This window comes from Stegodyphus dumicola, chromosome 1 (genome assembly GCF_044657685.1).
Source record: "Stegodyphus dumicola isolate Sdum_Otavi_A_Nest chromosome 1, ASM4465768v1".
In the NCBI taxonomy this organism is placed as follows: Eukaryota; Metazoa; Arthropoda; class Arachnida; order Araneae; family Eresidae; genus Stegodyphus; species Stegodyphus dumicola.
In genome coordinates, this window is record NC_140768.1 from 192,697,369 (window position 1) to 192,709,647 (window position 12,279).

The window sequence follows — 12,279 nt, forward strand, 5'->3', positions numbered from 1 at the left end:
ATGTTTGAGTAGTTTAAAATATAATCGGATATTGCGATATTGTACGAATATTTCTGAGGAAATTTCGGCATTCTGATTTATTTGTTGTGATAACAATCAATTTTATTCACTTTTCATCGGACTTGTGCATTCAGTTTATTACAAACCCGTACGTACGTATCCTCAAAATTGGATCTTTCTGGTACATTGCACTATAAATATGATCATTGCTTGGAAAAAGTTTTCATATTGTTGTTTATATTAAGAGTAAACGTTTTTGTGCGTATCAATGCATATTTTCGTTCATTTCAAAGGAAAAAGCTTAAAATTAAACAAATTTTATAACATGAAATCAAATCTTACCGGAGTCTTCATCCACATTTTCAACGTTGGGATCAGCAATAAAAACAGGTTCCGAAGGTATAGCGCCTTTTTCACTCCATGATACTGTTGTTCGATTTTCTGTGTCTACTTTAACCTAGAAAATAGGTACATAATATAACTGTAACAGCAGTAATTGGCTATGTACTGTTTTCCCAGAAGAACTGCTTTCCTTTTCTCTAGACTAAAGGAGACGTGTAAAAATAACGTTGCATATTTAGGATAGTCTGTAACAGCATTATTTTAAGAAACTACTGAATTAGCTTAAATATTTCCGTTATTAAGGGTCAGAAATAAATTTTCTTTGGTATTGTTTCTAACTTGTACATCATACTGCACCAAATCGAGTTATTTTCCCACTTGATTTTCATTTTGCATTTTGTGAACTTATAAGGTATTTCTCCCGCTTTCTTAGCCTGCCTTCGTGGTGTAGTGGTTCAGCAAGCTGGGCCAGTATTCCGGATGTCCTTGGTTCAATTCTCGGCGAAGGCGATTGCTCATTTTTCATCTCTCCGGCTTTCCCAATTAACCTAATATCTTTACAGTGGCGCCCGAACTAAAAGGGTATTGGATGAGGATTGTCCACACCCAGGATTTGGCGATTGTGTCCCCTAAAAACCCCAGTCGCCCTTTAAAAAGGGGAGTATATAAGGTATTTCTCCCGCTTTCTTAGCGTGCCTTCGAGGTGTAGTGGTTCTGCACGCTGGCCCAGTATTCCAGAGGTCCCTGGTTCGATTCCCGCCGAAGGCGATTGCTCATATTTCAACTTTCCGGCTTTTCCAATCAACCTAATGTCTCTACAAATTTCTTTAATAAAACACATGTATGAGATATCCATTGTATATTCCTTAATTCTCTCACATTACTAATTCTTAATTTACATACTACAGCACCAAAATAATATAGATGAGGAAAAGCACTTATCAAGAACCTGTAAAAATTTCTATACGATAAAACGCAGTGAGTATGTAATTTATAACAAGAAGGTTATAAAAATTTTACTTCATTAATCAATTTGCTATTCTACAGGCGGCAGATTATTGAGCTAGACTGTGAGAAATTAATATCACATTGTCTAGCTTTATGTGAGAATGTTTTCATGGCTGCAATGAAATACTCCGACCGCTTATATAGTCAAGAGTCCATGTAGTTACCGCAAAAGTGTGTTGCGTGAAACTTGGAAATGTAGAAATCTAAAACTTGTTAACATCTATTTTCTTTTGGATTATTCACGAAAACCAAGCATATTTTCAGTGGTGATAATGTGCCGCTAAATTTTCACTAGCAGCAAAAATTGAATCTCAAAGTACTATATTGAAAACTTGTTGGAAGTCTGCATCATAAATACCACGAGGGATAATTTAATTCCGTATTTGCAAAATCGTCAAGATAAAGGATCTAATAACAGCTGTTGATGAAATGTCTGTGTCTGTGTGTGTGATTATGGCAAAGCTTTGAGGGCTATCTGCCTAAGGGGAGAGACGCCTTCGTGGAGGACTGGCTCGTATACACGTTACGCATGGGGAAAACCACGAAAACGCCCATGCAGCCAGCCCGTTCGCGGGATTCGAACCTCGGACCGAACTACCAGTGTTCAGCGACTTTACCGCTCGGCCGCTGGTGGGCCTGTTGATGAAATGAAACGAAGAATCAGAAGAAAAGATGACAGCGTCAATTATTATTGTGCACGCGATGGCTATTTGGCGTCAGTATTAGATCTGTTGCTGCGCAATTCTGAATAGAAGATGAAAGAAATTGTAACAGGAGAATTCGAGGGTAGAGAGAATACAGGCTGTTTTTGTGGAAGCCAAACACTCGAGGACGCAAAAATTGTAGTACCTTACTTGTAAAGATATCACACAAAACGGCAAGAACTCATTGTTCTAAGAAGATTTTCATACGTATTAGAGCATCATATCCCACAAAACCTGCTGAACTGGATCATAAGTGCATGAAAATGAGAACATAGTGAAATGAATAGCCAAAAAAGATGAGTAATAGTATAAAATGCATTAAAACTGGCGGAAGTTTCTTCCGCTTTAGTCCTTAAGGCAAGAGAAATCCTTTCTGATGGACATGAAACTATGTGGCTTCATTTTCCATTCTGCTTGTTCTGTATGATAGCCAAACTTAATGTTAGAAGGAAACGCATATTGAGATTCGAGAAGACTAAACAGCAGGACTGAATAAAATTGCCGAGAACCGCAACTAGGTAATTATAATGATTTTGAAAGAAGTAAAATATTTTTTGAATAGAAGGAAATGTTTCAAGTAATTTTAGCAATGATTATTGAACATCCTAATTAATATGATTATTTAATATAAATATAAAAATAATTATTGTTGCTCTTGCGCCGTACTCAGAAAAGCATGTTTATACAAAACACATATTTTATATTTTTTATGGGCTGTATCGAAAATTTTTTTCCAAACAAGGAAACAATACTTTTTCTTTACTGTTTTCAAGTATTTTTTGTAATTATAATTATCTAATAATGATTTTAAAATGAATAAATTGAAGTAGAAAGAATACTTTGCTGTTTTTATTAGCAGTGTTGCCAGATCATGGGATTTTTCGCAAATTTACTACTTTTGACAAATCTGTGCTATTAAAATTTATTTACTTGTATGACTTTGCGAATTTTCTGCTACTTCACCATTTTCTTGTGTTACGTTTTGCGACTTTAAAAGTTTTGAAATATAGCGTAAAATTCATATAAGTTAATAAAATGTTGCTATTAAAATTAATTTATAATTACAAGTAATTGTTTCTTTAGGCTTAAATAAAACCTGTTAACTGGCAGTCCTGCGATTGTAGCCCGTACCAGCTGCTTACTTTGTTTACTATTTTGGTATATGAATAGGATTCCAAAGTTCAAGTCAGATTACATGTAGTGTTAACTAATAAGTAACATGAAAGTAAAATATAGTAAGAACATAACAGAGTAAGTAACATGTGGTTATAAGGAACATTAGAAAGTTCATCACCACCTTCCAAAATGCTTGGCTATGCCCGTTGAGAATCAGCTGCACAGAATGAAAACAAATAACAAAAAAGCTCATTGCAAACTACGAATAAATAATTGCAATAATTATATTTTATAGCAATTTATATAAAATTTTTAAAGCATTATAAGATTTTATGTTTGAAATGGATGGGTAATAAATAAAATGGATTGAAAATGTCTAAATCTTTATATATGTTCAATACATTTATTCTATAATATATTTTTAAAATGAAAATTGTTTTGTAAAATTGGTATATGCAATCTTAACTTTTAGATTTCAAAATTTTAGAACCTAAAACATGAACGTCTGCTCGTAAATGACATTGCTATCTCACTGCATCTATAAAATTCCAAGACACCGTTCCCAATGCTTTTTACCTAGTGAAAGTTTCAATAAAAAATTGCAGTGTCAAGTTTGTAACATATTTCTCCCACCTTTTTAGCATGCCTTCGTGGTGTAGTGGTCAACAAGCTCGGCGTGTATTCGAGAGGTCCGTGGTTTGAGTCCCGGTGAGGGCATTGCTCATTTTTCATCTCTTCTGCTTTAAAAAATATCTAATGTCTCTACAGTGGCGCCCGAACTAAAAAATAGTTGGTGGATGATGATTCTCTACCACCAGGATTCGGCGATTGGGTCCCCTAAACCCCAGTCGCCCTCTAAACGGGGAAGTATGTAAGGTATTTTTCTCGCCTTAATTAGCATGCCTTCGTGGTGTAGTGGTCAGCACACTCGACGCGTTTTCAAGAGTTCCGTGGTTAGAGTCCCGGGAGGGCACTGCTCATTTTTCATCTCTTCTGCTTTAAAAAATACCTAATGTCTCTACAAGTTCTAAGGATTACTTATTTAATCAGTAATTTTTCTCTTTTCCAAGCTCATAGTTTCAGATTTGGAGACCTATACACCTTAAATATGCAGGGTGTTTCAGCAAATCGGTTACAGATTTTCAGGAGAGATAGAGCATACCTAGACGATGGAAAATCACATAGCACTAGATGGTCGGAAACTCTGTTCTTGAGCGGTAGTGTTGAGATATTTGTAATCGTATCCTTACTGGTTAAAAGGAAGTATAGCTTTTTGTCACGGTCGATACATTCATTAGCTTTCAGCCAGGTCCGAGTTATTCTGAAACTTAAATCTCATTCTGTATGTTACTTTTGATTGGTTATTTATTGTGTCTTGTTTATGATTTGTTAAACCATGATCTGTTATACAGTTATATATATGACCTCTGTAACCGCTTATCGCTGCTAGTGCTTGTACTTACTTATCTGCGCTTATCTCTGCTTGCATGCAACTCTGCGTGTATCTCTGCATATCTCAGTAATAAATATTTGCTTTGCGAACCACGGCATTTTCTATGTTTAACAGCAGAGCGTGGTTCCTTCAAAAGTTAGAATTCGCTGATACGACTATTTTCCCTAATTGAACCTTCAGTGTAATAATTTATCGTTCGCGTAATTTTGATTTGGTGTATCGTGAATGATGGCTTTTTCCGGAGGTGAAAGAGAAGCTTTTGGTGTCGCACCATTTGATGGTGTTAATAACTTTACTGTTTGGTGTCGAAGAGTTCAAGCAGTATTTACGGCAAGGGAATTGGATACGTTTTTGGAAACAGAAGCAGTTGCGGACAGAGTTGCAGATGTTTTGAAATCAAAAAAGGCTTATGCCTTAATACTTGCGCTTCTAAGTGATAATGTTATTGCTTCTCTTCAACGTGAAGACACGGCATGTAAATTATGGAAGAAACCACAGGCTACGTATAGCGCTAAAAGTGCAGTGAGTTAAATTTTAACGCGTAAACGTCTAGCTACCATAGGGAAATCCAAGGATGTGTCAATAAGACAGCATATCGACAGCATAATGAACCTGGTCAGTAGTCTATGCGTCTCTGGCTCTGAAGTAAGTGACTTTGATATTATTATTTACATTTTAATGTCTTTGCCAAAGGAATATGAAAATATTAAAGCATCTCTAGAGAATCAGCCAAGCAATAATTTGAGTTTAGATTTTGTTATAAGTAGACTTATGTTCGATTATAAAAATGAAAATAAGTATTCTAAACCAAATACAGATAACTCTATTTTTATTAGTGCTCGTAAAGAATTGTTTTGTACTTATTGTAAAAGAAAAGAACATTCTGTTAAATTTTGTAGGAAAAAGAACTGTGTCTGTCATAACTGTGGGAAAACTGGTCATTTCGAAAGTGAATGTTTTGATAATTCTAAAAAGCAGGCAAATTCAAATAGTAACAAGTATGCATCGCCTGCAATATCTTTCATGGCTAGAAATCTTGTGCATGATCAATTTATTATTGATTCTTGTGCAACTTCTCATATGTCTTCTCACAAGGAATGGTTTACCTCAATTAAGCTCAAGACTAGAACTGTTAAGTGCGCGCCTAAGTTGGCGGTTTTAGAAGTAGAAGGAATTGGTGATATTTTCGGTAAAACTAAGAATGGTGTCGAAATAATGTTAAAAGATTATCTTTACGTTCCAAAACTAACAATTTTAACAATAAACGGACAATTAATTTCCGTCAAAAATATTGAAACAGCAGGTTTAAGCGTAATTTTTTTAAATAAATTGTTTACATTGAACACAAAAACAAGCGTTTTAGATTTGGATATTTTGGACAAATGCGGACAATATTTTAGTGATTTTTCAGCAAATCTATTTACAGCTTTAGCAGTAAAGAATGATGATTTATGGCACAGAAGATTAGGACACTGCTGTGATCAAAAATTAAAACTAATGAATCTTCCTACAAAAGGATCCTTTTGTGAAGTATGTGTTCGTGCCAAACAAAGTGCGGCTAATCTATGGAATATGGTAACAGGTAGTTTGGCGACATTTTGGTAAGGCGATAAAGGTTACTACTAGCTAGGACTTTAGTAGTGTACATGGATAACGTCAAGAGTGTGCGCAATGCCATTTTTGTGCAATTCTGGGATGTTTTTTTAAGTGAAAATAGGTCGACGTGTACATGGATGATACCGTGTATGTTCAATTCTTAAAAATGTGGAAAGCAGTGGGCGATTCTGCACTTTCTTCCAATTTCGCACCTAATATTCGTCATGATTAAGCACTTTTGTTCCATAAAAGTTCTAGCATAAGCGTGATTCAGCTAGCAGATTGCTGGAAAAAAATGTTGAGTTTGAAAAAAAAACATGCCTTTACTTCGTGAAAACAAAATGGCGTCCAAAACAAAACTAGCAGGTTGCTGTAGCAGGGTTGGTCGCCAAATTTTCGCCAAAAGATCGCCAAGTTACCATAATCCAAAGATTAACCCAAAGTGCTTTGCCTACAAGAAAGTGTCCTCGCATAAAAGAATCCAAACCGCTTATGTATACACACTGATATATGTGGTCCAATAGAACCCCAAACACTCCATGGGGAAAAGTATTTCATGACTATAATTGATGACTACTCGAGATTTATGGAAATCAGACTGCTCAAAAGAAAAAGTGACATTGTTAATGAACTCAAGCTATTCTTTAAATTGAATCCCACTGTTACAAAACTGCGCTGTGACAATGCCAAAGAATATGTCAGTGGAGAATTGCATGATATTGCTAAAAGTGCAGGTGTAAAAATAGATCCCTGCACCTCCCTGTACACCTTTTCTAAATGGTGTTGCTGAACGAGCGAATAGAACTGTACTGGAAAAAGCTAGAGCAATGAGGCAAAATTACCAAAATTCCTTTGGCGTGAAGCAGTACGTACGGCTGCTTATATAAATAATCGACTCCCAAATAGTTCAATTAAAAATCGTGTTCCTTATTTTCTGAAGTATGGTGAAAATCCTGATTTAACAAACATGCGTGTATTTGGCTGTGATGCTTATACTCTAGTGCCACCATCGCAAAGAAAGAAACTAGATGAAAAATCTGTCAGAATGATATTTGTAGGCTATTCCACAATGGGATATTGTTTAATGATTCCAGAAACAAGACGCATCATTGTTTCCAGAAATGTTAAATTTAATGAAGAAAAGAAGAAAGTAGAAAATCAAAAATATATTTCTGATAGTTCTGATTTGAGTGAAAATGACAATGATGACATTAAAAATGAAGACAAATCAATTTCAGACACTGATAACGGCGAATTAAGTGTGTTAAATGTGTTGGAGAGTGTAGTACGTGGTTCCATGAAGCGTGTGTACAAAATGGAAATCAACCCCAGTTTACATGCAACAAATGTACATAGTTAAAAGGGAGGATATATATTGTTGCATTGTTAATACGTTTTTAGTCCGTTGATCTTTCTTTTACAAAGTGCGTTGTCCTTATTTCTTAAAAAAGCCATTGTTCTGAATTGTACCTGCCGCGTAATATATACATATAATTGTAAGTCGCGCTTTCGAGATATGAAAAACGCAAGTTGAATTTCGTCAATCAAACGAGTAGAATGGGAGATACAGAACTATTCCCGCTTTCATTGTTTACTAAGTGTACACACACGAATATTTATTTACATAGCAATTAGCAATATCTGAAAGTATACAGTTTGTATCTTACTAGATGTGTCCTTTCCAAAGTTTCATTCCTTGCTATAGCGTAGTAATACTTGTATTTTCGTCCGTTATAATCGTAATTAATTCTTGGAAGTTCTGGAGCCCAGGGATCTGCAAAAGAAACATTACAGCCAATTTACCCAAACGATGAAATAAGCAAGAAACTCAGTATAGTTTAAAGTTTCTTACAATTAGTCTTACAATGTTATTAGAAAATACACCAGAGACCTGAGTTTGGATTTCGCACCATAAAAACAAACCAATCACAATCAGAAATTGGGTTTATTCGGTAGGTTCTCATTTTGTAATCAAATTAAGAACCTATAGCGAACCTAAATGAGAACCTATGAGATTTCAGTATAGTTTAAAGTTTCCTACAATTAGTCTTACAATGTTATTAGAAAATAAACCAGAGACCTGAGTTTGGATTTCGCCCCATAAAAACAAACCAATCACAATTAGTAACTGGGTTTATTCTGTAGGTTCTCATTTTGTAATCAAAATTAAAAATTTTGTAGATTAAGTGGTTAAAACATCAACTGATTTCAAATACATAGCTTTTCATTTTAAATACGACTTATTTTATATTATTAGCACTTACTAGAGATATTCCTTTATTTTGTGACACGTTTCTACGATTTGGAAAAGAGAAAGGTTGAAAATAAGTCGTCGATTTGTGTAAAAGAGACCTTGAAAATAAAACTATCCTGTCAAATCCTGTGAAAACCGTCTCAGTAAGCTAATTTTTGCATCACTATAGCACATGCGCAGAATGCTTTAAATTACGTATTTCATTCACGAACTGCCTCTTTTCCTAAGTGGTGTTATTTAATGCTTGTGAAGTTGAAGCAAATCTTGAAATTTGCTTTTTACCTCCCGGTACAAAATCTGTTTCCTGAAAATTTTGCAAACATGCGTACTTGCAATGAACAATATTATATTCCATATTGATTCCTTTCAAAATTCGATGTAGGTTTTTTAATTTTTATATACTTATTAATTTATTATATTCAGTACTAATTTTTTCATATATTCTTGGCTAACGTATTAAAGTTTGGTGGGTTTTCAAAAATCGGTAGATCTCTTAGCTATTATGAGACGGTTATCAGTAATGGACAAAGATTTAATACGACATTGTTTTAAGTCCAACATTAAATGAAGAGTGGATCGGAATTTTGAATCAAACAGAAGTTGAAATGATTTGAATGCCATATCAAAAAAGCCAGAAGAGCTTAAAAGAAAAGTGAATTTACGTACTTCGTTGCAATACTGATTAGGAGAAATAATTTTTCTACATGCGGAAGCAATAATTTTATTGCTGAAATGAATAATTTTCTTCTAAAGAAAAGAAGGCAGTTCCTTTGTTTCTCCTGTTGCAGCGAGCCTTTATAATACCTCATCTTAAAGACTCACTTTTAGTAAACCTCATCACATAAAAACTGAATTTTGCTTTTTACCGTTCTAAATACAGCCTTCAAAAATAATATTTCAGCGTAATAATATGTAATGCAAATTTCAAACTGTTTTCTAAAATTCATAAATTTTGCATAATTTTTTTAAATATTAATTCTCTTAATAATTTCTTTAAATTGATTTTACCTAAACCAGTAAGGCATTCAGGCTCGAGAAATATGCTGCCTCCTGACTGACGATATGCTTTGGCTTCAGAATTTGCTAGAGTAACAAGATTTTTATCCTCCTCCTACAAACATAAAATTGCATATGATGCATATACACTACTTATACGTATATAAATTCAGTGTGTATCATAAGTATTAAAAGATCAATAAAATATATTTTGACATTTTTACTATTTTTAAGGTGTGTTAAAATTTAAAAGTTTCCAGTTTAAGTATAGTATAGTATTTCAAAACGAATGTATGGCTAAATATCTTTTGAATGGTTGGTCGCAGACCAATGGTCACAATGCAGAAATACAACAAATACGGCAAATTTCAGATTTAAACAGTTTCAGCTAAGAGACATGTTACTGTTAAAAAAATCATCTAAAGTTACAGGTTTATACGAGCTGAGGTTTTTTAACAGCAGAATAATTCAACAAACGAAGATTCTGTTCTTATACAATCAACATTCTTCGAGATGTAATTAAGAAAAAGTTTTGAAAATAATATATAAATATTTCTGAAGGCAACTACACGTGTTAAATTGCAAATGCAGATGTTTTAAAACGCATCTATTACATCAATAAAATTTTAATATACAAGCATTAATTTTAGATTTCCATTTTAGAAAATATAAAATTTGAAATTTTGAATCTATTCACAGTTTCGTACTACTCTTATAAGGTATTTCTCCTGCCAAGCATGACTTCGTGGTATAATTCTTAGCACGTCTTCGTGGTCGGCGAGGGTAGTTTTCATCTCTCCTGCTTTCAAAAATATCTAATGTCTCTACAACGTTCTTACGTTCTTATTTTAAGTCTCAGGTGCGTTTTTCCGCGACTGAATGACGGAGAAGAAAATATAATATTCTTACATGTTCAATATTCACCATTAGTACATGGTGAATGTCGACATTTACCTGTGTAAGTCAGAAATAAGAGTACTTGGAAAATATTTCGGATATATACCAAGCGGCTATGTGAATGTTGACATTCACCGGTGAAAGTCGACATTCTCCAGATTTCGGTGTTACACCGTCACCGTAACATATACATGAAATAAAAATGTATATCAAATTCAGAAACACTTTATGTGAAACATTTCGAATAATCATAGCTTTGCACAAAAGAAACGCAAATAGTAAGCAGAGTGAATCTTTTCCTTCACATCTTTGAAATGACATTGGACATAGTCACTTCAATTCCCGTTCCACATTCATTTTTCCCACTGTAGTTGCTTTTTACACTGCAACCGCCAAAAACCTCAGTTTGCACACACAGGATTTCCTATACAAACATCTTTCTTATGATATTCAAAAGTAATTATTTCCTGGTAACGTATTTTTTTTCTGCGGTATATCGTCGCAAGATAGCTCATTAAGATTTATTTCCTTCTGTAAAATTAAATTCAGATACAGTTTACGTTCTGTGGGTCTTGAATCCATAATTTGTCGACAATGCCTTCTTGAAAGGAATTTGTAAACGAGCTGATAGTTTGGTAGGTGCTTTTCAAAAACAATAGTAGAAGCAGAACTAGTGAAACATTCCTCTTGTCATAGTACCAACACGCGGACGATCAAATTCTAAAATGTACAAAATTTTTATGAAAAGTATTGAAATATTTTATGCCGCTCCTATAAACCACTTACAGAAAACCAGAGGCTCCGTGACGCACAGTTTGTAAACAACTGATTTACAGAATTCGACAGTGTGGTAAGTTAAAAAAAGTCCAATATTTAGGAAACTATTTCTTAGATATGTGGTAAAAGGTAAAACTGCAGACAGATTTGGTACCAAATTAAAAATTTCTTTGGAAACGCGAGACATTAGTGAAAGTAGCATGGCTAACTATACACTGGTGTGCAAAAATTAAGGACGAAGTCGAAAAATTAGCATATCAGCTGAACGAAGAGGCAGAGCGGACAGAAAGACCAATCAGGAGATTAAGTAAGGTGATGTACGGTAGCACATGCACAGATATGCAGGTAGACGAAATGGGGAAGTGTCTGAGTAGTATAAGCCATGTTGTCGGTGTAAGATCAGTATTTCTGGCAAAGAGATTGCACGCCGTATAGCAGTTAAAAATCACACCGAGTTGCTGCCTCAGCGAGAAATGGCAAATAATCAATCTGTAGACGACATCTGGATGCTTTTACCCGAGGTCGAATCATTGGGAAGTTGGAGGAAGGCCGCAGTGTGACAAGTGTGGCTGCAGAGTTCGGAATTGCTCACAGCATCGTTTCACGACTTTGGAGACAATTTCAAACTACAGGAACAGCTATCCAGGGGTTTAGTAGTGGTCGTCCACGAGGAACCACACCCGCAGATGACCGGTATATTGCCTTACAGGCCAGAAGAAACAGGCGGCAGACAGCGGGAGAAATCGCTAGACATACGACACAGGCAAATGGACGACCAGTATGGCGTTTTACCGTGGCCAGAAGACTGCACGGTGGTGGTCTGTTTGCTCGACGCCCTGTACGGTGTGTACCTCTAACGCCTGCCCATCGGAGAAGGCGTTCTCTGTGGTGCCGGGAACACCGGAATTGGAGAGACAATGAACGGGGACGAGTACTCTTTACAGATGAGAACAGATTCAGTCTGAGTAGCGATTCTCATCGCATACTCATTTGGAGAGAGCGGGGAAGCCGCAATCATCCCTCGAATATCATTGAAAGGGACAGGTATGGAGGTGGCGGTGTTCTCGTTTGGGGAGGCATCATGCTTGGTAGTCGTACAGACCTTCACATCTTCGACGCAGGTTCAGTCAACGGGA

General features: G+C 35.3%; 1 protein-coding gene across 1 annotated transcript in view; it reads right to left on the minus strand.

Annotated features, from left to right (window-relative positions):
- LOC118179302 (retinal Mueller cells isomerohydrolase-like) overlaps positions 1 to 12,279 on the minus strand; it is a 49,072-nt gene that overhangs the window by 7,063 nt on the left and 29,730 nt on the right. The window contains exons 7-9 of the mRNA XM_085824291.1: positions 9,482 to 9,584; positions 7,887 to 7,993; positions 343 to 457 (exon numbers count right to left, since the gene is read on the minus strand). Coding sequence (XP_085680417.1) covers positions 343 to 457; positions 7,887 to 7,993; positions 9,482 to 9,584 — 325 coding nt within the window. The remainder of the gene's footprint in view (positions 1 to 342; positions 458 to 7,886; positions 7,994 to 9,481; positions 9,585 to 12,279) is intronic.